This window comes from Takifugu flavidus, chromosome 19, assembly GCF_003711565.1.
Source record: "Takifugu flavidus isolate HTHZ2018 chromosome 19, ASM371156v2, whole genome shotgun sequence".
In the NCBI taxonomy this organism is placed as follows: domain Eukaryota; kingdom Metazoa; phylum Chordata; class Actinopteri; order Tetraodontiformes; family Tetraodontidae; genus Takifugu; species Takifugu flavidus.
Window position 1 is genome coordinate 1,469,807 of NC_079538.1, and position 23,787 is coordinate 1,493,593.

At 47.5% G+C, this 23,787-nt stretch overlaps 1 protein-coding gene across 2 annotated transcripts in view; it reads right to left on the reverse strand.

Annotated features, from left to right (window-relative positions):
* Positions 1-23,787, reverse strand: part of mdn1 (midasin AAA ATPase 1) — a 45,122-nt gene that overhangs the window by 6,179 nt on the left and 15,156 nt on the right. For both annotated transcript variants that reach the window (XM_057017567.1, XM_057017566.1), the window contains exons 30-85: positions 23,226-23,358; positions 22,914-23,044; positions 22,334-22,472; positions 21,823-21,937; positions 21,428-21,688; positions 21,156-21,353; positions 20,473-20,681; positions 20,260-20,382; positions 19,993-20,190; positions 19,534-19,641; positions 18,861-19,049; positions 18,691-18,780; positions 18,348-18,611; positions 17,998-18,262; positions 17,763-17,922; positions 17,461-17,577; positions 17,180-17,388; positions 16,959-17,107; positions 16,233-16,432; positions 15,920-16,143; positions 15,685-15,798; positions 14,899-15,028; positions 14,697-14,803; positions 13,938-14,071; positions 13,546-13,712; positions 13,275-13,395; positions 12,929-13,142; positions 12,549-12,789; positions 12,332-12,455; positions 11,064-11,231; positions 10,775-10,989; positions 10,234-10,621; positions 9,934-10,046; positions 8,704-9,382; positions 8,468-8,629; positions 8,014-8,299; positions 7,660-7,898; positions 6,986-7,081; positions 5,868-5,962; positions 5,505-5,629; positions 5,218-5,364; positions 4,814-4,923; positions 4,648-4,721; positions 4,368-4,560; positions 4,125-4,281; positions 3,762-3,908; positions 3,533-3,659; positions 3,147-3,252; positions 2,750-2,865; positions 2,179-2,586; positions 1,607-1,833; positions 1,387-1,530; positions 839-1,026; positions 597-758; positions 393-530; positions 67-202 (exon numbers count right to left, since the gene is read on the reverse strand). In XM_057017567.1, coding sequence (XP_056873547.1) covers positions 67-202; positions 393-530; positions 597-758; positions 839-1,026; positions 1,387-1,530; positions 1,607-1,833; positions 2,179-2,586; positions 2,750-2,865; positions 3,147-3,252; positions 3,533-3,659; positions 3,762-3,908; positions 4,125-4,281; positions 4,368-4,560; positions 4,648-4,721; positions 4,814-4,923; positions 5,218-5,364; positions 5,505-5,629; positions 5,868-5,962; positions 6,986-7,081; positions 7,660-7,898; positions 8,014-8,299; positions 8,468-8,629; positions 8,704-9,382; positions 9,934-10,046; positions 10,234-10,621; positions 10,775-10,989; positions 11,064-11,231; positions 12,332-12,455; positions 12,549-12,789; positions 12,929-13,142; positions 13,275-13,395; positions 13,546-13,712; positions 13,938-14,071; positions 14,697-14,803; positions 14,899-15,028; positions 15,685-15,798; positions 15,920-16,143; positions 16,233-16,432; positions 16,959-17,107; positions 17,180-17,388; positions 17,461-17,577; positions 17,763-17,922; positions 17,998-18,262; positions 18,348-18,611; positions 18,691-18,780; positions 18,861-19,049; positions 19,534-19,641; positions 19,993-20,190; positions 20,260-20,382; positions 20,473-20,681; positions 21,156-21,353; positions 21,428-21,688; positions 21,823-21,937; positions 22,334-22,472; positions 22,914-23,044; positions 23,226-23,358 — 9,980 coding nt within the window. The remainder of the gene's footprint in view (positions 1-66; positions 203-392; positions 531-596; positions 759-838; positions 1,027-1,386; positions 1,531-1,606; positions 1,834-2,178; positions 2,587-2,749; positions 2,866-3,146; positions 3,253-3,532; positions 3,660-3,761; positions 3,909-4,124; positions 4,282-4,367; positions 4,561-4,647; positions 4,722-4,813; positions 4,924-5,217; positions 5,365-5,504; positions 5,630-5,867; positions 5,963-6,985; positions 7,082-7,659; positions 7,899-8,013; positions 8,300-8,467; positions 8,630-8,703; positions 9,383-9,933; positions 10,047-10,233; positions 10,622-10,774; positions 10,990-11,063; positions 11,232-12,331; positions 12,456-12,548; positions 12,790-12,928; positions 13,143-13,274; positions 13,396-13,545; positions 13,713-13,937; positions 14,072-14,696; positions 14,804-14,898; positions 15,029-15,684; positions 15,799-15,919; positions 16,144-16,232; positions 16,433-16,958; positions 17,108-17,179; positions 17,389-17,460; positions 17,578-17,762; positions 17,923-17,997; positions 18,263-18,347; positions 18,612-18,690; positions 18,781-18,860; positions 19,050-19,533; positions 19,642-19,992; positions 20,191-20,259; positions 20,383-20,472; positions 20,682-21,155; positions 21,354-21,427; positions 21,689-21,822; positions 21,938-22,333; positions 22,473-22,913; positions 23,045-23,225; positions 23,359-23,787) is intronic.

The window sequence follows — 23,787 nt, forward strand, 5'->3', positions numbered from 1 at the left end:
AACCAGCCGCTGGCCCCAGTATCCCTCCATGTTGTGTATCAGAAGAGTCCAAATGATTAAAGGTACCTGCTTCATTCTCATCCCTGTCGTAGGCTTGACCATCAAAGTCCTCGGACATTTCAATGGCGTTGTCTTCAGCTTTTATTTTCTCCTCCTGCTGCTGCTCTTCTTTCTCCTGACCCTCTTGGAACGTGTCCTCAACCTAAGAGAAAAAAAAACTCAGGAATAACTACGAGGAATGCTGGTTAAATGATAAATCTAATACATTCAGATGATCACAGCATGTAGCATTTAGCTTAGCTTCCCACATCTAAGGAAAACACCTCGCATCCAAAACTTATTTAAACATTTGTCTGCTTCAGATTTTATGAAGACAAATAAGTTTTCCTCACCTGATCTTCATTCTCAATCTTGTCACTGACGTCTTTCGTGCCTTCACCTTCTCCGATCCCGCCTCCTTCGTAGTCATGAAAATTCATGGAGCCGTCTCCATCGTCCCCGGCTACCGTGTCCTGAGGCAGGCAGAACCCCTAAGAAAGACAGCAGTTATGGTCAGGATCTTGTGCTGCACGCAACAAGTGCGGCTGCGTCGGTACCTTCTGAGCCAGCTGGGTGAAGATGCTGGCCAGGACAGACAGCAGTTTTGCTGCGCTTCGGTGGGCTCCTACACATACAGCCAGATAGTAGCGCACCAGGTCCGAGTAAATCCCCAGCAGAGACTCCAGCCGTACCAGCAGTCTGCACACCAGGCTAACCATCTACACAGACGCACAGGAAATAAAGAAATGAATGACAGAGAAAGAGCATGAAAGTGCAACATGTGTCATGCTGCTGGTACCTGAAGCTGTGCTGGCTCACAAGAGTCACAGAGCGACCGGAGGCGGGTCAGAAGTCTTTCAAGACTACCAACAACATTCCCCACACTCAAAGACTCCACCTCAGCTGCCAGTTTGGCCTCGAGGAGCTGAGTCAAGTGTCCCGTCTTTAACAGGTCCTCCGAAGACTCTTCCTCCTCCTCAACACCGTCTGCAACACAAAAGAAAAAACTGAACAGAGCTGAGAGCAGAGGGGTACAGGATACTGCCCTGAACGTCTCCAGCTCATACACACAGGCCAGCAAGTTGCCACACGGCAACCACACCGAGCACACCAAGCTGTACCGAGCAATAACTTCATAAGCTCTTCCTTTCCCATTTCCTCACACAAACAGGCAAACGTGTGAATTCCAGAGGTCGTGAAGCCAGTGAAACACATCATCAAACACAGTAACTACGCCTGCTTGAAACTTTCCTGTTGAAAAACTTCTCCCTCGCTGTCAGGCAGGCCGTGAGGTGCATCCCAAGGCTACAATAGCCCCTTCCTTCGATAGTTTGGTACCGTCCTCACCTTTGCTCTTCACTCTGTCTCCTTCCGATGTGTGCAGTTGCTTCTGCTCTGCGTTCTTCATCAGTGCCTGGACTGCACACAGGACTGTGTTGATGATCTTCTCCAGCTCAGCAGAGAACTCTGTGCACAAGTCGGGCTGCTCCTCTGAGGAGGGAACACACCCATGGAGTTAGATCTCCTGCTGTCTCCATTACATTAAAAGGAACGTCGGTGACATTACCTGGGTTTTGTTCCTGCAGGGTCACGACCTGCGTCTTCCACTTGGTGAAGTCACTGATGCCGGCTTCTACCTGTCCTCTCACATACTGCAGGCCCTGGGTAATCGCTGGCTGCTGGCTTATGTTGCTGACACCTACAGGAGGAGTGAAGAGTTGCTCCATGCTGGGCATTTGAGCCACAACAACCCCCAGCTGGTCAAAGGAAGCGCAACACGTGGCAAAATGATTCCTGAGGAAACATTAATATCGTGTATGACTGGGACAAGTTTGTGTTTCCTATTAAAAACACCCATACAATAATTTTGGAATTGTGTGGCCAGAGGAAATAATCAAATGAAAAGGGAAAAAAAACAGTGACCAAAAAACTGGAAAATGGAGGTTGGAAAAGGTTAAGAAGAAAAGTCAACAACTTCAGTAAAACACTTTAAAAGATGATATTAAATAATTAATATCAAATAATAATAATATCAAATAAACACTATTACTTCAAATCCTTGATTAGGACTTAAGAGTCACAAACAGCAAGATAAAACATGCCATATTAAATAAAATGAATAATTAAAGGCTATTTTACCATGTTAGGAGTTCCCCTTCAGAGGTTTGCTGAGCCACCACGCAGAGCTCCATCCTCAGACCTTCACTTTCCTTCAGCACAGCATCCACATGCTGGCTCAGCTTGTGCCAGGCTGCGTCCCCCTTCCGGATGAGGCAGCCAGGAGGTTGGCACTGTGCTGTGAGGGGAGAAAGACACCTCAAACCGTGCTGCAGGCAGCCGCCTGTCTCTTCCTTCTGTTGGGGATCCACTGGGCAGCACTGAAGCAGCCAGACCAGCTGCTGCAAGATGGTGGAGCACTGGATGGCTAGTGTCTGGCCTCTGGCGACCCAGTCCTGCAGAGCCTTCTGTGGTGGCAGAGTGCAGCCAGGCTCCTGGATGTTTCTTTGCAGGTGGGCTTTGACACTCTGGATGTCATTTGTTTGCCTCCTGGTAGTTGGGATGGAAAAGGGAAAAGACAGTTCAGCCCACCTTTAAATGGCATTTAAAGTGGCTCCGAAATGGGTTCAAAATGTAATTCTAAAGGTTGGAAAAGTAAAATATTTACGTGCAAGCAGCTAAAACATGCTTCTAGATGCAGGAGCAGACTGACCTGAGATGGACCCATTGGTGCGTGAGCTTGGCTAGGTTCTGTCGTTGTTTGAGGAGGAGCTTGAAGAGGTGGCTGGAGAAACCTCTGCAGCGCTCTATATTCCCCAGACCCAACTCCTGGAAGAACCAGCAGGGTCAGAACAACATCCGTACGGTCTGTTCTTATCCTGATTAGTGTGAAACATTATGACAAGCCCACGAGAGGCCCGTTTGGGCCTGAATGCCCTCACACATCACATACATTCAAAAGGTACTAGTTGTCATGATTTGAATATTTATCTTGAATCATTATAGCTTTGATGAGTCAGTTTATGTGATTTGATGCACTTCAATGTAGATGAAATGGAAACATAGCTGTCTCAACGTGACTTAAATAAAACGGAGTGTCTGGAGGTCACCTTGGAGGCGTGCTGAAGAGCAGTCTGCAGGACAGTTCTTCTGGCCCATGAACGATAAAAGTACTTTTGACAACCGTCCCAGGCTTTGATGATCTCTGGAAATAATCTAGAAACGGGAAGGGAGAAACCTGACATGTGACCCAGGTCGAGCAGACAGTCAACTGAGCTGTTAAACAATGCTGAAGCTCCCGTTGGTTCACTTGTTGCTGGAGCATCTCAAACAACTGTTAACATAGGTCCAGGTGGAGCCAAACTCCACCCAGAACTGAGCTGGGCATCACAGCTACCTGCTGCCTATACAGAGCAAACTATTACAGGCAAAAACATGGCGGTGCCAGGTTCGATAAAGACGTAATGTTCTGTAGAACAATTAAAGTGTTATTTACTTTCTCTCAGCTGGCTCTGGGTTCTGGACAGCATCAAGGGTGGTTCTGAGCTCGATGGGCTGCAGGCAGAGGTTCTCCTCTGGCTTGAATGTTCTGCTCCACGTCAGGCCTTTCCGGTATGACAGACCTGAACGTCACCAGGATTTGTAGAGACAAAAGGGAAACGTTCATGTGTTTGGCTTGAAGACCACTGTTCACACACGGTGCAGGAGGGAGAAACGGCACGGACCGATTTGTGTGAGCATTTTAAAGAGGTCTGACAGAGCCCTCTGCTTCTGCTGAAGGATGTGCTTCACATCAGATTTTTGCTTCTCCTTCTCTGCTGACGTGTCCACCGTCAGACTCTGGAGCTCCTGCACGTTCCTGATGATCTCACCTAAAACACATAGAAACAGGTGACGGAGGAGGAGACGCTCCTGATCTCTGACGTGTTTGACAAACAGACAGTGTGTAGAGTGGTGGTTCCAGTGAGACCGAGGTTGGTTTGAACCCAGGCCTCCGTTCTACATGGTTGAATGATGGTGAATAGGTCTGACAACCATACCGTGGCGAGATGACCCACATCAACATGTGCTGTGTGTTTGGGTTTTACCAATGAAGACGTCCAGGTCTTCTGCCAGTTCAGGTGCTGGGTTCATCTTATGTAGCTGGACGCACAATTTTCTCATTTTCTTGGTCAGAGAGGGCAGACGTTCCTGGAGAGATGAAGCTTCAACTCCTTTGTGGAGGTCGTTATTCCTCGCAACATCCTACAGATACAGAGAATGTGTCCGATCAATGACAATATCTGAATAAATATGAGACAAAGAGAAGGACGACCAGAAAGAGGTGAGACCTGCAGATCTCTGCCCTCCCCAGGCAAACTGCTCTTAACGCTGTGGAGAAATTGTTGGATGGGGGCTTCTGCTGAGTTTGGGTCCAGGGTGTCCAAGGTCAAGTTGCTAGAGTGGCTTTCAGGCTCTACCAGTGCAGGGAGACAAGGACCGCTCAGAGCCTCCTCAAACTTCTTGAGAAACTTGAAGAGAGTCCTGAGAAGGAAAGAGAAAAGAAAGTGGAGCCGGAACAATGTGGGCAGCAGGATTTGAATCACAACTAAGGAAAGCAGGAAATCTCACCGATGGGTCTTCTCCACCGACTGTTTGATTGACCAGAAACTGACATCATTCCATTTGGAGATCTTGACAAAGTCCTGAGGACAGTTGAGATCAGAGCAGTGCTTCAGTAAGCATGTAGAGAGCAGAAGACGGGACTAGCATGTGATGTGGAGGGAGTGGTGAAAACCTTCAGCTCTTTCTCGATGGGCTGTCTCAACTGACTGATCCTGGTCTGAATGCAGTCGGAGAACTGACTGTAGTATTTGTGCAGGTTCCACAAAAGACTGGACAATGATTCTGAAAGACAAGAGATTATAAAACAACAAACTCTTCCCGGTACCTTCATGTCTACACCAGGACCACCCGGAGTTAGGAGGCCAGCCAATCAACACTGGAATAACCACCTACTTGGCTATAGCGTTGTTTATACATGCTTTTAGATGTCTTATTATAGCAGGTCTATCTGAGGAAGAACCAAATGCTAAAAATATGGCTAAACTAAAGCTAGCAGAGCTTGATCACTCTGGGTTTAGTCTGATGTTGCGCAGGAAGATTAGAAGAGGTGTAGGTGACACTGGGGAGGCTGCTGACCCTTTCCAGGCTGGGTGGGCAGCAGCAGCAGGTGACAGTGGAAGCTGAGTAGCATGAGCAGGCGCGTGTGGAACTGTCCAAGGCTGGAGCTCTCCATGAAGGCCTGCAGGGTGGAGGACACCGAGGACAGACACAGAGGCTCCACCGCTTCACATGCAATGAATGAAAAGATGGAAAACAAAGAATTGACAATAAATTCATTTCCAAGTGTCCATGTAATGGTTGTTTTTTCAACACTTTTAAGTGTCCCTGATTAGGGGCTCAGAATCAGGATCATTGACAGGTACCCGAGTCAGAGGTGCTGCTCTCTTCCTCCAGATATCTCTCCATCAGCTGGTAGAGCGAGAACCAGTGGCTGGATGCTTTCTTGGCGTGTTGCCTCATCACGTTATCCAGACTGCTAGACCAGCAGCTACACGCCACAACAGAAGACACCAACATCCATGGTAGTCACAACAAACAGCTTGTGCACTGTGGTCGTGCTCTTAGTTTATCAGTAAACCAACAAATAAGAACTAGATATAATAGAGATGTGAATAATTTAGCAGGAAACAAGAAGAGCTGTTACAACATGAAGAGATTAGACAGGGACCAGCGATCTGTACAGTGACTACACACATACGTCTGGACAAGCATTATTGGCATCTTACTTGAGCTCCAGTTTGCGCCACTGGATGATGAACTGAGTCACCTCTTCAAGTTCCATCCCCAAAGAAACTGAGCGACTGGCGTTGTTCTCCCAGTCCTGAAGAGAAGAGACCCAGTAACTGACATGGAACGCCACTTCCTTTTCACCTGGGCGGTGCTAGCTCAGTCTGTTGGGAGCTGGGTTGAGAAGCAGGGGGTTCCTGGTAGTAGGGGAAGGTGCCAGAGCACTGCCCAGGTACCTCTGAGCAAGGTACTGAAGCCATATAGGGCCCTCTGATGAACTGGGGACCCATCCAGGGGGTTGGGCCGAACGACCGAACTAGATGATTGTGATCTTTGGACCCTCCAGCATAAATATCTAATAAAGGCTTTTAACCCACAGGACACGACGGCGCCTCAGAGAGAATCCACTCATTCACGTATTTCCATCTCCAGAACCTCTTAGGCTCGACCTTTATTCTAGTTTTTCCTTATTTGATAATTATTGGCCAATTATTTACATGATCACCGGGTTGATCACTGAGGATCACCATCCGATCACGTGAAGGAGGAATATGGGATAACTTGTTTATTTACTGTTTACTTGTGTGCTGTTTACCAAGTATCAGGAGGAGGATTCTTAAGCCTGTTTTGCCAATATTAGACAATTCTTCCCCCCAAACTGACTGAAAGAAAAAAGGTTAAGCACTAATGACCTTTGGGAGACATTCATTCATTCATTCAAGACTGGTGAGGTATAAGTTCAACATTCTGTTTGTATCTGACATATTCAAGATTCAAAACTTTCTTGTCAATCACAAAGTGACAGAACTTAAAACACGAGCGCCCCAAAGACGTTATTTGGTTTGTTTTACATCTGAGTGATGTTTATGTTTAACTTGTCATGATGTGACAGCTAATAAAGTTGTCTGACGCTTGAATCAATAGCGAGCAACATCGTCACCAGCAAACCAACGTCAGCACAGTCAAACGTCTTCGGGAAGATAAAAGAGCAGACATCCGCTCTACACAACGGGAGCGTCGGATCCCAGGACGGATCGGTGAACTAAGACACTACACAGCCCATCAGACAACTCTTAAACAAGTCTAATGAAGAAAAAATGGGAAGCATTGGGCTTACCTGTGCTTTGGACAGCAGGATCTCCAAACCATTTAGGAATTTAGCCAGTGGACTTGCCAGACTGAAAGCCATGATCCTCTCGATTACAACAGTTAGCTGAAGAAACAGAATAACAGATCAGTCCAATCTCACCTGATCTCCAATGCTGCAAGTCAAATGAGCCCATGTTCATCCTCGGCAAAACTTATTAAACAGACTTTGTCAAAGTTTTAATATTTTCTACACTACTAACACACCTACAAAGTTTAGTCACTACACAAGTAAAACAGGGCCAATCACCACCTAGTGGGGGGAGGGGGTACTACCACTATGACAAATGCTAACTGTTTTTTATCATATCAGCCTTGTCCATCTTCTCTAAACTGGGAATAAGTCTAAGTGAAGTTTAAGCCTGCAGACTTTGAAAAACTCCAAAGTGATACAAAACATTCAAATGCCCTGATTCAGAGATGTGGGGCCACATTCACCCGTCCACCTTCACAGCAACGTTCAGCACGCCAACGTTCACAGGTGAGGATGGAATCAGTCACGGGCCTGACATCAGGATTGGCCGATGGATTAGCTTCATTAGGCTTTACGTTGACACTGATCATTAGTGTCAAAACCCCCTCACAGCAGTTGAGTATTAAAATAGTAGTAGTAGTAATAATAATAATAATAGTAATAATAATAACCTGTACAAGAGCTGGGTGGTCTGGCCAATCCTGCAGCCTTTGTTTCACTGCAGCATCCAGCTTCTCCAACACAGAAAGGCAGAGACGGGCCTCTCGCATGTTGGGCTGATGGTAGAAATCATAAGGTCCTTCTGAGGCAATCGCAAGATCGCCTGGGGCCCCCGAACCTTGCACAGTGTTTTGGAGGAGAGCAGAGAGCAGTAATCCACTGCCTGTCAGCATGTGGTCCACCTCCGCATCTAAGGAAGAAACACAGAGAATCATTTAGCCGTGTAAATATAAGAGCCCCGATATTTGTTAGGTTGTCAGGCAGGCAGGCAGACAGTCCTGATAAAGTGAGAAATCATGACTGACCAATAACATGATAGAAGGTCGACATGAGAGGAGAAGCTATCTGGTAGGAGGAGACCAGGGTGGTGATGACTACGTTGCTGTTATTAGCTGGTGCTGTTCTCTGGTACCACAGTGACCGTGCGTATCCCAGGCAGAGGTGCTGGTGGACCTTCACCAACGTGTTGATGGTCTCTGGAGACAAGCCGGCACTCCGAGAGGCCTCTTCTTGGACATGATTCTCTTCCCTCTCGAGTGTGGAGCCCGAGGGACCCTCCAGGCAGGGCTGGGATTCTATATCTGCAAAGTCCTGATGAAGCACCAACAGACAGACTCATGTCAAACAGAAAACAGGGGGTTTGTCTGTGAAACAGTCTAAACTATGCTGCTGATTTTCTGTTGTTATGGGAGGAAGTGGTAAGGAAATCATTTCAAAGCATTTCCAGTAGAAATCAAGCAGGGGTACTTGTTTGGGTACCTGGTTGAACTGAGGGAAGTGGCTCCTGAATTCCCTTTCCTCCTGCTCGTCTTCAGTCAGCCCTGAACCATGATGGCGGCTGCGGCTGCGGTACAGACTGGCCTCTAGCTGCTCTTGCTCTCTCCTGCGTTGCTCCAGCTCATCCCACTCCTTCACTACAGCCTTAAGAGCATCATGAAAAACAAAGTTATTGTTGAAAAGGTGAAACCAGGCACACAAATTAAGGATTCCCTTACCTGACAGATGTTTCTGAAGAGGTTGCCTGTTTCCTGACGTAGCTCTCCGGTGCAGAGTGCATGACACTGAACATATAAGAGAGCGTTGAGACGGAGCTGCAATGGCTGGGGAACCACGCGCACCGAGTCCTGCTGTGGTAAAAGCTTATCCAGGACGTGCAGGATATCAGTGCAAGACTGGGAACAGAGGAAGTCTGCTCTGGCCAGGTAGGAGGGTAAGCTGTGAGACAGCGTGGGGAAGGCCAGCAGGCATGAGACCAGGCTACGCAGACCAGGGACAGGCGTTAGGGAGGTGGCGAGCTGGGAAGCCACCAGGCTCATGCCATATCGGAGCTGGAGGATGCCGGTCTGAATGGGCCCAACCACATCGGGATACATGGGGTAATCCTCCACTAGCTTCTGGCAGAAGTGCTGTTGCGAGTTCTGCCAGACAGTCACCTCCTTTAGGAGGCTGTGGACCTTGGACCTAGATTTGGAGGAGTAGGAAGAGGAGCTGTGCAGGGCCTTGAGAAGGTGAGAGAGAAGGTTATCTATAGAGGATTTCTGGCCAATGCTGCAGAGGTAGTGCTGAAGCTCTTGGAAGAGTCGTCCATAGTGTGGCTCAGTAGGACGACAGGCCTGTTTTCTGGACAGCTCTGCTATCTGCTCCTTCAACTGTTGCATACGGATCCAGAGGTACCTAAAAGTCACAAGCTGGATCAACACTGACATAAAAATGATAGAATAAAGAACAAATAAAGAAATGTGCTGTTCTCAGCAGACTAAAGGTGCCAGATTAGGCAACATGGAATAATGATATTGCAGCTAGAGGCCCAGGAACATGTATTTGAACATGTCGTCCTGTTTAAGAATGACTCAGGACAAACTGTTGTGGTGTCTGTAGCTTTTAATGAAAATGAGCTGCGGCTTTCTGTGCGATTTGGTAAAACGGTGTTGAAGAAATGACGAGCTAGAAATGAGACTCGGTATAAGTTTTCAAAGATTTTCCCCACCGAGTTTAACGTTGAGTTAATGGGAGAAGACCAGTCAGCCCAGCAGCTCATTGATCACTTTAATGTTCCTGAGTGGCTGTTTGTGAGGTAGCAGAGGCTTGTAGCTCCAAAAGGATGCTTTCTTATGTTTGTAGGCCACCTCGATGACCACGGCCGGTCATGTGTGGTTTACTCTGCAGATATTTGCACAAGAGGACAAATATTTCATAATCCTGCACCATCAATAGCTGGTTCTGACCTGATCCGTGGATGCTGGAAACCATCAGTAATGCTGCTTTCAGCCAGCTCTGCTCCAGTCATCATCTGAGACGAGAGGCTGCGTGACCTCCACTCTTCCTGTAATAGCGACAGCTGCACAGACAGACAGACAGGCGCACAGACAGACGTCATTCTGAGCAAACACTCCACTAAGAGAAACATTGATGCTTTCCTAGTTTGTATTAGTTCAGGAAATATTGTATTTCCATTTACTTTGTACAACAATTTCCTGTTCCTACTGAAGGTTTTTGTATTTTGATAGTTTTATAAGTCAACTGACCTCCTGCTGAGCATAAATGAGCTTGTAGGATCGCTTCATAGCCGGGTCAAAGATGGTCTGTGGTGTCCACACTTTGATCTGCAGCAGGCCCATGTTGACCCAGAAGACCCCAGAGCAGGCCAACTGCTCAGAGCCTTGGACTTTGTTTTGAACATACTGCTCTAAGCATTTGATGCAGACTTCTATCAGTCCTTCTGGAAGGATGTTGGGGGGCACGAATTCTCTCAAGACGGTCTGGATCTCCTGGGCTGCTATCAGAGGGTCAGGATCCTCCACGAGACTCTCACAGCTTTCCATGTAGCCTTCCTGTAGGCTCGGAGGCAACAGGTCGGCCAAGCTCTGCAGCTGTCGGCGGAGCACGGATCCTTGCAGTCGGAAGTCTGTGAGCCTAAGGAAAAAGAGGGACGACACTGGGATTTTTCTCACTGATGTCTCCCCACATAGACCTGCATTTCCTGGGCTGATATTCTTGCTTTACATCTCTTCAGAGATGTGGAGGTAAATATTTGTGTCGCTGTAACAGGACATGTCCTTCATCTACCTGAATTCAGCCAATGAGGACATCCCCATATTGTCCCACAACACAGCAGACAAGTCCTGGAGCTGCTGGATCCTGTCTGTCCATTCCCCCAGTGTTATGTAGGAGTGGGAGAGCAGAGCTTCCCCTGAAGGTGCCCATCCAGTGACACTCTCACTGCTGCCCAGCACTCCCAGTATGCAACGTGACCACACTGCTTTAGTCAACATAGCTGGCCCCTGAAAACACCGGGAACATGCATTAAACCAGCTTTCAGCACCCACGTCAGTGAGAGCCTGTGCTGATCAGATACCCTGTTTTCTATTTTTCCATGATGCTTTCTGGAAGACGGCTGCTCCGTCAGTCTCTGTGGATCCCACTTTAGCCAAGGGTCGGGGTCAGCAGCCGCGCTGCTGCTCCATATGGCTGCCAGAGCCTGAGAGAGCAGCTCACACCACACAAACTGCAGCTCCTCAGCGGGCTGGAAGGAGACAAGTTGAGGAAAAGATTAAAGTTCTGTAAAATTCCAGGTTTGGTGATGGGAAAAATGAGCGCAGACAAATCAGGTTAGAACTTTCTCTGCTTCACTGTGACCTATAACGGGAACAATTGAAAACGATGTCATCATTCTAAGACAAACCGACAATAACCTGGTTAGATAAATGGGTATTTTCTTTGTGCCGTCTGACTGATGAGGGTGAAGATTAACATCCCTCTGATGCTTTGGAAGCTCTCTGAGGATCTACTAACCTACTAAAACAGCTTAATATTTAGGGATGGTGAGTGTCACTTTAAATGGTTGTATGTGTGTACCGACTACTGGTTGGGATTCATTGAGGTTCATTCTGGGTGGGGGCATTTTAATTATTTTTTTAATTTAATTTTTTTTTTTACCCAAAAAAGATTTTTCACATTATGGGTCACATAAAGGTTTAGAAGACATTCTAAAATGATTTCTTTCATCGCAAAAAAAAAAAAAACCTTAGAAGTTTGAACAGTATGTATGACTTTTTATACTGAATAAAAGTTTCTTTTAGTTTCTTGCAACATTAATAAAAAGTACCCCTGGATGTGATTCTGGAGGAATCTGCGCTTGGGCACCGCACGGTTATCTGGCGTTAGTGGGGGCAGCAAGAGACAGGGGAGGGGGGGGGCATCTGTACGTAGGCACGGCAAGAAAGAAATGCTCCTAATGTGAGTGGCGTGCACCCTCAGACAGTGCTGGAACGTTCTGCAGGGGTGTCAGAGAAGGGGGTGGAGGGGTTGCACCAAAAATAAGCCGAGCCTGGTATTGCTCACTATGGTGATGGACAGGCTGCCAGACAAGGTTAAACAGGAAGGCTCATGAATGATTACATCTGGTGATGGGATTGTGAGCTGTACTGAGAACTGGGAGGGTCCTGGGAAGGTAAGTGGAAGCAAGACAAACAGGTCTGTAAATGAGGCGGGGGCCAATATATTCTCTCATTTACACATTACTCATCACATGGGTGACACAACACACTTTGTAACCGGCTGGATTTCAAGCTTTACTAATAAGATGACATGTGTTTGGATGAAGAGGAGCTTTATTTTCCCGACCTTGTCACTGCTGAGCAGAAACCACAGCGGCTGGAGGTGGCTGAGATTTATCGGCGTGGACTGGAGACAGTAGCGCAGATGTCTGGACAGTTCTCGCCGTAAGCTGTCCTCGGCCTTCCGGTCCCTGTCAATCAGAGCCAGTATTGATAACGTTTAATAAGCATCAATACTTGAAATGTGGGCCTGTGGTGTTGCTGCATCCATAAAGAAGTGATACCCAGGAGAAAATGCCAGGTGCAGGAGGTCGTTGCTAAGTCGTAGCTGATTGAGAACAGCCAGTTCCTCCATCAGGGGCCACAGCTGAACCCTGTGACGCAGCTGCTGCAGCTCCTGTCTGGACAACTGCACTCTTACTCCCAGCTCCTGATCCTCGGGATGAGAGCCGACATCAAGCAGACCTCTACAAGTCATCTCACGCTGCTGCTGCTCAACACTCGACACCAATCTGTCCAAAACTCCTAAAGCGAAAATGAGAGAGGCGAGTAGATGAGTGAAGTACATTTACTCCGATTGTTAAGATGGTGCATGGAGAGACTTGTCTGTCTACAATATTCAACAAAGGAAATAACAGATCAAAGTATTTTAGTAGAAGCTCACCAGACGAGTGAGGATCCAGGAGGGTGTTGGCCAGTAGAACCAGTCCACATGCTTCTAGTAGACTCTCCTTAATGTCCAGTCCCAGCCCAACAACGTGTAGTCGGACCAACTCTTGACTCATAGAAGCTGTGGTGTCCTCCAGCCTGAGATCATTTACATCCAGAGCTTTACTCAGCCGCCGCAGTCGAGAGGCACAGTCCGCCACTGTCAGCAGCTGGCAAAAAAAAACAAAAAAAACGACCAAGTCAATAAAAACCAAAACACAAACACAGATTGTGAACTGAAAATCTCAGCTGAATTCAAATTCACCCTAAAAACCACAAGTTGTTACGCAAGATTTCCTGACCTTGAAGGGCAGAGCTTTTCCTAAGGTTTTCTGGATTCCCTTCAGAGCCGCAGCAACAGAGGCGGGCGGCGACAGGAGAGCCTGGATGGCTGCAGAAACAGCCTGCAGCTCCCTGTGTCCTCTACACAACAGCACAGTCAGAGGGATGAAGAAGGAAGCAGAAATTGAAAAGAAAACATTCCCAGAGGCATTTGGCTACACGCAAAACATGGAGTTATTAGCAGTCTTAACATTTGGAAATACTATTAAATACAAAGATGTGGGCGTTTACTCAGACGAGGTGTCCGTGTCTCCCAACAACAGCTGTGGCAGCCTGGTGATCAGGTGCTTGTGCACCCACTGCCAGTGGAGAGACAGTATAGAAATGCTCTGAGAGTCGGCTGGCAGCGTGCTGCAAGCATCCCAGAAGTGGTCCAGCCACTGTAGCAGCTGGAGGATCTGCACATCAGACACAGAAGGAGCGTGATCAGTGAGCAGGAAACCCGACATTTCTGACTTTTGCACAGTTTAGCGTTTCCCCAAAGAAATCTAAATGATAACAACAGTGATTAAGAAATATGATCAGATGTAGGAGCTGCAGTGTAAAAGTAAAGGAGCTGCAAAAACAGCACTCGGAGGAAGGGAAGGAGGAAAGTAAGGAAGAAAGACCATAGGTGCACCAACCTCAAACATGATGTGGTCTGAGATGCAGGGTTGTCCATTCTGCAAAGCCTGCAGGGTGAAGGATTCCCACAGATCAAAGAAGGACCTCAGGTGAACGAGCACAGGGTGAGCCAAGTGGGACACATCCACGGTACCTGAGCAGGAGACACCATTAAGCACTGAGCCGAGGTTGCGATGCGCTTGTGTGTGTGTGTGTGTGTGGGGGGGAGGGGATCCTAAACTGTGGTTTGAATAAAAGAGTTGTTATGATCCTGGTTTTGGTCTGTGTGGTGTTCCATTTTTCCACTAGGGGGCGTGGTTGCCCCAGCTCTCGCGCTGGCTGCCTCCACACCATCGGCTAATCGGTGTGATTAGCAGGCCTCTAAAGCAGTCGACACCAGCTGTCCAGCGCCAGATCGTCTCGTCTTTGCCAGCGGAAACCCGAATGTTCCTGACTCGATTAACCTTTTGCTTAACCTTTCTGTCCTCTCTTTCCCTTGGTCACAATGTCTTTCCTCTCTGATGAGCACTGCACCCATATCTTGTCAATAAATCGTTCTTTCACTGTCAGCTGTCGCACCTGTCTGCGTTCTAGGGTCCTGCCTTGAATTTTGGCAGCAGTTGTAACACGAGTACTGAAAACATTTTAGCATTCTTTAATAATCACTAAACTGTAATTTATATCCCTGTTTCTATTTCTCTTCACATTCAAATGTAAAGTTTCGTGTCTTAAGTGGTGCTATAGTGCGTTGGCTGTCAGCACAGGTGTGTTTTGCAGACCTTTATTGAAGGCTGTGGCCGTCCCTAAAGCGCTGCTCTGGGGAGACAGGTTGGCAGAATATGTGCAGATGACTGATCGTTCCTCTCGGTCCATCAGTAGAACAATCCTGAACATGAGAGCAAATAAGTCTTAACTTTGTCTAATACACACATATAGTACACACATCATGATATTACTGCAGGGTCCCAGCTGCAAACGTACCTGTTAGCAACTGTGTTCAGTGCCTCCAGAAAATCCATGTAACGTTCTTCATCTTCAAAGTTGCACTTGCTGGCTAAAATATCCAGATATTGCTTGTTCCATCGCATGTCCACCAGAATCCTGTATTCATCTGAAAATACAGCAGCGGTTAATATTCCTGGGGCCTGCATGCTGATCCAGCCTCAAATTAATTGTTGAGTTAAACCGAGACAGAGTTTAGAAAAAGGAAAGATGCTCAGCTTTGGTCATGAACCAGCACATTTCACTGAGGCCCTCGTATAAACCAGCACCTGTTGACGACACTTGCGACTAGAGAGGTAAAGTGAGCATTGAGTAGCTAGTTAGCATAGCATAGATTGTTCAGTGGAGAGTCTTTTAGGTTATTAGGTTTATAGTATTTTGTAGTCATTTAGCAATTTTAATTATCTTGTTTAGTTGTTCTTGTTCTAGTAGCTACTCCTTAGTCTGTTTGTGGTTAGCTTAGCTTTAGCCTATAGTTTTAGTATCTGCAAACGAGTGGTCTCCGTGGTTGGCAGTGTCGTTTTCCTGGTTGTAAAAAGGTCACAGGGCTGCATCAGTTCCCAGCTGACCCAGAAATGAGGCGCCAGCGGCTGCGAGGCCGGAGCCTGCCGGACCGTGAGCGGCCTAAACCCAGTTCCTCTTTAACCGGAGCTGAAAATCATTGATTGAGCTCACTGTGGTGGTGAAGAGGGCTGGCGTTAGGTCAAAATAGAATGGAACAAAGAATGAAACATTTTGAGACAACAACTCCATCAGAAGGTTTACCGATGCTGTGAGGCTGCAGCAACTCTGCTAATGATTTTCCCTTTGCAGCAAGTTTACTAGCAAACACTGCATTCAGAGCCCGGTTGCCTGCTTCCATCTGCACCAGAACCGGATCTAAAAGACAGTTTTAGGATCAGAGGGAAGTGATTCCTGGTCAAAAAAAACTTTTATGAGGACTTTTCACATCTAAATAAACCTCTAATATATAGGGACGCTTGAAGTACTGGAGACACACCTGGGATGTTCTGGTAACCCTTCCCCAGGTGAGAGAGCCAGCTACTGCGAAGGCTCCAGTCTCCGTGAGAAGCTCTCTCTGTGAGTAGCCTGACTGCCGTCGGGATCAGCCGCAGAGCATCCCCATCCTCCAGATCCACTATGCCGTCACAGAACACGCGGCCTTCCGGAAGGCCACTGCTCTGCAACACCCTTTTCAGGTCACTCAGACTCAGAGGACGGTTCCTGGAGTTTTCAAGAGAATATGAGTGTTCAAATCAGTTCAGGATCCATGTGTGTGTAGAATATGATGCACGGAAATAGAAGCGTCTCACCGTTTACCCTGCAGGCTGAGGGTGTTCAGGCAAAATGAAAGGATTTGTCCATCTCGTAAGACAGAGGAGAAACAGGAGTCTTCCGTGGAGAGGAGAGCAGAGGGGAAGCCATCGGGCCAGACTCCAGCACACAGGAGCCCACTGCCCCAGTCGTCCGTGTCCAGCACAGCCAGGTGCTGCTCAATAATCTGCTGGGCTTCCTGCAACGTAACAGCGCCACATGTTGTAGTCGTCCCAGACTGCTGAGCTTGTTCTTTACTGGACTGTTACTTCTGAGGAGACCAGGCACCCAAGTTGGGGCACAGCTTCCAGATTTGAGACTTAAACAGTTACAAATGTAAGCAGTAAAATTTCATCCAGACATTTCTCCAAAGCAGGGTCACGGGAAGGGGGCGGGGCCTACCCCAGCTGCCCTTGGGCAGTGCCACCATTCACCGGGACCCAGAGGGGGACAAATCAGGAGGGAGGGAAGGCCCACAGGTGATAATGCAGCGTTCCATTTGCACTAGGAAGTCTGATCTCCCAAGTTCCCCCCAGGTCAGATTTCCTATTCAGAAAGTCAGAGATTCCTCAGCGGCCCAAAGTTGGCTTTCAAAGATGGCGGCCCCCAGGTGGCGCCCCCCCCCAGTGTCAACAGTAAACAGAACACTCGTCCCTCCGTACGTGTTGTAATCAATCAAATACGCCGAGCGAGAGAAAGCGAGGCTAGGTTCTGGTTTTTGGCACCTTTTGCTTGGCAGCATTGCGCTGACACATGGCGTACGTGTCTCCACAGGCCTGCTGTAGGGCGCTGGGTAGATCTACGCCTCTCTGTAACTGGCAGGACAGGATGGTGGCAGCATTGAGGAGGGAGACCACTGATGATGCAGGAGAATCTAAAAGACACACAACCTTCTCGATCAGCTTTGCTGGTGGAGTCATGGCAACTCCAAGCTGTGTTTACTTACCCCAGATTGTAGATTTGATACTTTTATGTATTTCAATCAGCAGGTCGCAAACACAATCCCCCGTCACACCTGCAGTGTGAAGCAGGGTCTTCAGGTCCATCGTGTCCCAGGATACGTCCTCACGCTCCCCTGGGATATAAATCTCTAGTCCTCGATTCCTCATGGCTCTGGACAGCTCCCCGTGCACTTCGTCCATGGTCAGGAAGAGCCTAACCAGCCACACACATCAGATGGAGATGAGCGTCTTGAAGGAAAGTAAACAGACTATTTTACAGGACTACCTGAAGTTTGGATGTGGGACCATTTGGGGTGTCTTTCCATCGATGACCCCTCGTTCATTGATTGTGAGAGACCCCCCAGGCTCCAGCAGAGCGTTGAGGCGATCCAGGACGGAAGCACTACAAACACAACACATCTGTATTTCCAACCTTCAGCTATACACACCTCCACATGTCCCAGACGTTCAGAATTCAGATCTAAATTCCTTTTGTCTGTTCTCATCCCAAAAATTGACACGATGACTTGGTTAGTACAACGGGAAAGGCTATACGAGACCTGGTGGGGGTTATTGTTCCTCTCTTACCTGCAGAAGTTGGCGTTGTCCATGAGCAGCCAGTCGCCTGTCTGCAGGGCCTGAACCAGCATCCCATCCAGCCACTCAAACCCTCCATTAGTCCAACCGTCCTCCAGCTGGGCCAAGCGCTCCTTCAGCAACGTGAAGTCCATCTGCAGTTTGGACATGTCTGGGGGACCAACAACAGCACGTGAGAGCAGAAAATCAGGAGTCGCTGCTAAATGAGGCAAGATGTTGAGGTTACCTGTGAAGACTTTGAGCTTGGTGTTGAGCTTCTGCAGCAGCAGGATGATGACTTCCAGCTTGTTCAGCGCCTCCGAGTTGACGCTCCCCCCACTTCTCTGTAACCCTTCCTCCTTCAGCCAGTGACAAAACAGCCCCCATGTCTGCAGCAGGAACTCTGTGTCCTGAATGCCAACCTCAAGGGACATCAAGCCACGCCTTATCACCATGGCAACTATGTAGTCCACACTTTCTAGTACCTGTTGCCACGGTCGCATGATATCGACCTGGAATGACACAAAACAGGAACTCTAACGTGAGTGGCTGCTCTTCGAACAGATCGTCTCATTGGAACTTCACTTTGTTGGCTACCTGTTCAAAGCCCCCCAGGAGCTCTGTGGTGTCCATGGAACTGTTCATGGCCATGACCCTGAGGCGGTGTCCTGTCAGCAGAGCCAGCAGCCTCACCAGACTGGTCTTTCCACTGGCTGTAGGGCCGACCAGTATGGTCATCCAGCCCCTCTCCACACACTTCATCAGAGACTCAAGAGGGTGCAGGGCCTGATGTGTGATGGACAGTGGGGGGTCCAGGGCAACAGGGGCGCCCCCACTACGGGGCAGGACTGAGAAGCCCACCTGAAGGACATGACATCATAACTTGGCTTATAAAAACACAAATAAATGGACAAAAAAAGAAGCCCAAGTGCTAAAAAACCTGCAGATTGAGAGGGGTCATGTGAAATTGCCTGGAGCCATTGTAAGGTTCAAAGTCCTCCCCAAATACTTTTCTGAACACCGACAGCACCTGTGCACACAGAAAATGTGCTGAATAAGCAGAGGATTGTAGTGCGGGCGGGCGGACGGACAGCCAGCCAGCGAACGTACCTGCAGCTTGTCCGTCTCCGTCCTCATCCTGTCAGCATAAACCAAAGCTACATGCTGTCCTGGGTTGTAAAAGCCTGGTGACTGGTCGGCCTGCATCAGCTCACACCAGCGGAACATGTCACGCAGGTTGAACTCCCAAGGGCCCCCCTTCTGTCCCCAGCGCCTCTCCACACTCACCTCCTGAACAAGCTGTGCAGAAAAGCAACAAAAGAAAATGGGATATTTCAAATTCTGTAACTCGGTCAACACTTACTCGTCTCCAGTTCACACAAGGCCACAAAACAGACTTTTAACCTTTATAGACCTTTCACCATAATAACTGTCAATTTTGCCCTTATTTAGCCTTCATTTTTGAAAAAGGTACACTTGTAAACCTATACATTCACCTTATCTATAGGTTTGACTATAGTTAAGGTCTGGGAAGGATTCAGCTGTTGTGTCAGGTTATAGTGAGGCAGCTGCTCAGAGGAGCCGATTCTAGTCCAAAGCCAAATCCTATCGGCCGTGATTTCATGTATACAGGCAATAAAATCCAAGGGCTCAATGTAAAGTTTCTAATCCACTCATGCCATATTCTCTGAGACTAACAGAACTTTTGCAAGTTTAATTATTCACTAAATGATAGATTTGGCTATTTTTATCATAGTGCAGCAGCAGAGAAGGAAAAACCCACAGTGTTATTGAACGCCACCATTTTGGAAATGATTTCTTTATCAATGCTGGGGAACATGGAATCTCCGATGAATTCAATGTCTGTGCACGTGAGCTGGTCCACAAAAACCTGAGAGGGAGAGCAAACAAGGAAACAGACAAGAGAAGATTTGACCAACACCAATACATTATATCTATTGATTATGAATTAAATGGTTTCTAATATTTGTGTCTATTTTATAATATCATTTAATCTCACTCTTTTTGTTACGCTAAATTCTTCCCTCAACTTTTGCGTCAGTTCTTAAAGGACGCGCCTGATCTCTGTGGATGTCATCCAGCAATAAAGAAAGACTTTTAATATCAATACTGCTGTTTTTCTGCAATATGTGACAACAAATATGGCCAATAAATAGAGGTGGGAGCCATTTCTGCTGCTATTCCAACACACTCCTTGTTGTTTAGCAGCACCAGAATTTACCTGTGTGAACCTGTTCAGGAAGGACTTGGGCAACCCTTTGCGGCCCCCTCCCTGTGTAAAAGGGTTCTGGCAGGCAAAGATCTTGGTCTTCTCATGCTGGACGTGGAAGCTCATGCCCAGTTCAGGAATGTAAATCTCTGCTCGGTGATCAAAGCAGGCGTTCAGGCCCTCCAGCACCGACTGAGACGCCAGGTTCAGCTGGCAGAAATCACAAGGGATGGTCACAAAGCTCTGTGTTGTAATTAGATACTATGGAATGGAGTTTACCTCGTCCAGGACTACCCAGTGACCTGCCTTCAACGCAGCCAACAGGGGCCCATCTCGCCATGCAAACTCCCCACCCTTGCCCCCCTCCACAGGGAGATCGGTTCCAAACAAATCGGTAATGTCCTGTCGAAGAAAGCACGTTGACATAAGTGATGTCACAGTCAAAGTTCTGCTGTGTTCGAAGGTGTTGCTGAATATCATCTTGACCACTACCGTCTGCTCCGACAGGTTGATTCTGACCAGAGGGTTCCCACAAGCTTTTGCAAGTGCTGCCACTAGGCTGGTCTTCCCAACACCGGGGGAGCCCTCCAGCAGCACAGGCTTCTGCAGCTTCAGGGCCCTGAGGAGCCTCTGGGCGTTCATGGCAGTGGTGCCTGCTGCCATCGCATAGTCCGACAGGCTGCGGCTCTCTGCCTGAGGCCCTGCACCCACAAAACACTGTGATGACACCTCCGCTCTGCTCCCAGAACACAAATAACTGTTAGCATAATTATTAGTGCCGTTTAACAAACGTACATCCCCAAGGAAAAAAATATTTTCAGCAAAAGTGTGTCCACCCAAAAGTGGCTGAAGTGAACAAAACCAGGCCAGAAGACCGAACAGGCCAGAACACACGGCTGCGTTCATGTCTTATGGTCTGATTACTGCCATAAAAGAGCACTTTTGCTTTTCAATAAAAGTTAGAAAACACACCTTAAAAACAAAAAGTGATCATTTTCTAACCATCCTGATACTGAGAAGAAAACATAACTCAATAATAGATTAGAAGATCCTCTTCTTTCACTCTGTATTCAATGTTACTAAAAAGACCGTGAAAATGTCACATCTCTGTGGTTGAAATCTCAACCTGATATTTAAATATTGTATCTGCCATCACATCAGATCCAGATGAATACCTAAGGCAATGTAGAAGGGGTCAATTCCAAAAAAGTCCTCTCCCCACTGTGGTTCCCGCGAGAGGCTGCAGTCATAGACTCTCAGAGCTTCCAGTATCTCTTGGTCCAACGTGGTCATCTTACTGAGCCGCTGCTGGAGAAATGCCAGGCACAGCCGTCGTGCTCTAAAAGCCCCGTCTGAACAGGACACTGTAGGTCCTGGAAGAAAGGGAACATTTGCAACAGCTTTCTTTTACACCCAGGAAGGAGCATCAGAGTGGCTGTGAGCTGACCAGAGCCGAGGGCGTCGATGTAGACCAGACATGCAGCGTGGATGAAGGCTGTGACCGTATCCAGCCTGAGGTCCCACTCTGCTTCCTCCTCATCTTCTAGGACTCCCATAGTCATGAAGCCGTCCTCGTCCCTCTCGCACACGGTGTTCAGGAAGCTCACCCAGGACAGGATGTCTCTGACGCTCAGGATACAATGTCGGCCAAAGTCCTGCTGTGTGAGCCACTCAATGAAGTCCAGCATCACCTCAGCAATGTCCCCACCTGCAACAGACATTTGACCATCTCCCCAGTGATCTCAGCTCTGAACACACACAATCTCTTTCTCTTTATTTCATGCACTTTTGTGCCCCGAGGTTTAAAAACCACAGTCAGCACTTGCTGGATGTCTAGTTTACCATCCAGAATCAGGCCTGAGCGCAGGTTGTGCTGGACGATGCGGACCAGGTCGCTGCGGCTGTTGCTCTGAGGACACCAAATTTCAGTGAACCGATTCCTGAGGGCCGGAGAGAGCTGCAAGAAGCAGAATGCTAAACGTCACCTTTATCCTAACTTCCAAGAGCTTCCATTAAATATGGAATCACAGCAAAACAGCACCATGCTTCATATCTACTGATTTTAATATACTTTGTAAAATGGATTTTAAAAACCCCAATACTGTTCCTCCAGATCTGAATCCCCCAACCTTTATTCTTTCCAGAATGTAGAATGTATTCATCAGCTGTGAGATCTTCTGCGCACACACAAAGGAGCTAAAAGTGCCATCTCAAAAGGCCGAACTAACGTTTTGCAAATCTGTGACATTCAATAAGAAGCAAAATCTAAAATGTTTTGAGAAGCCTGAAAGATCCTTGAGTAAAAGACCAGAAATGGAGCTAAAAAGGGGCCTGATGTGACCATCTGTGTTACCTCTTTCTTGCCAAAGTCACCTCCGGGATTCATGGTGGCCACGAGGCGGAAAGCTGGAGCAGCTGTGATCAGCTCCACATCCTCGGTGTCTCCACTACCCTTCTCCACCAACACTAGGGACCTCTGAGTCTCCAGAACACTAACAAAAGACACAAGATTCTTACCATCTCATAAGACTGAGAACAGGATTGGAGTTTCATTCCTAACAGTAACATAGATACAAAGGTTGGGGAGAAAGTCAAGATTATTATTATACAGATTATTACAGTAAACTCCTCATTCAACAAAAATACTTGATGTTTCTGTGAGAGGAGAGGAGAGGAGAGGAGAGGAGAGGAGAGGAGAGGAGAGGAGAGAGAGGAGAGGAGAGAGAGGAGAGGAGATGTGGTAATCGAATCAAATATAGAAAAACATTACAGTTGGTGTCTGGCTGATGTTACACTATAAATATTAAGACTTTATCAGTCACTATAATTTCTAACTGTTAAACAAAAATTTGAATTGCCAAGCAGCAATAAATGTATTGTTAAAACCTTCTGAAAATGCTGAATATAACATGTTTTGCAGCTCAGTTTTTCACCTGTTGAGTCTCTCCAACACCGAATCATCTGCCAGAGAGATCTCATCCATGAGGAACACTCCTCCCTCCTTCATCGCTTGGACCAAGGGTCCATCGTGCCAGCGAAACAGCTTGCCATCCTCATCCTCGGTCTACAAACGTGTCAGGAAAACATGTCTCACAACCAGCTCGTCTCCCAACAGCTCAACCAGACATCACATGAGCGTTCATGGTCGAGGTTTCGTTCAAACTTGGGTCGAGTTCAACTGGAGCTTTTAGAGACTGACTGACAGGTGGTCATTGAGTGATCAAATGTGAGATGTGTTGCATTACCTGACGAGTGTGCCTGACAGGACGCAGTCCCCCCAGGAAGTCAGACGTCTCCAGGTGGAGGTGACAGTTGACTGAAAAATACTTGAGTCCCGCCAAAGCTGCAAACATCTGACAGATTGTGGTCTTTCCACAGCTAACAGAAAAACAAGAATAAAGGCAGGATTAGGTTGTGTGTCAACATGTTCATGTTTAACCTGAATCTTTAAACAGAAAGACATCTAAAGGGGTTTAAACAAGCATAACAATATTTCATCGTGTCCATTCCTATGTCCATGAGTCATCCAGGTCATAGCAGCTGTTCAAAGCCAAGCAGAGAGCCAACTAGACAGGACAAAAGTGGAGTACGTTCCATCTCTCATCCAGGGGGCTTCTTTACTTCTCACTAGCCTGAAGGGCATCGAGAGCGTTTATATTGCTGCTCTAAAAACGGTTGTCCAGAAGGAGAAGCTCCTTGTAAAGCCATCATTAAGGGTCAGCTACTAGAGGACATAGCAACTGAGGGACAGGTGTCTGTGGATAGAGTGGAGCGTTCACGCCCAGAGGTGGAAATGGTGTTGGTCTG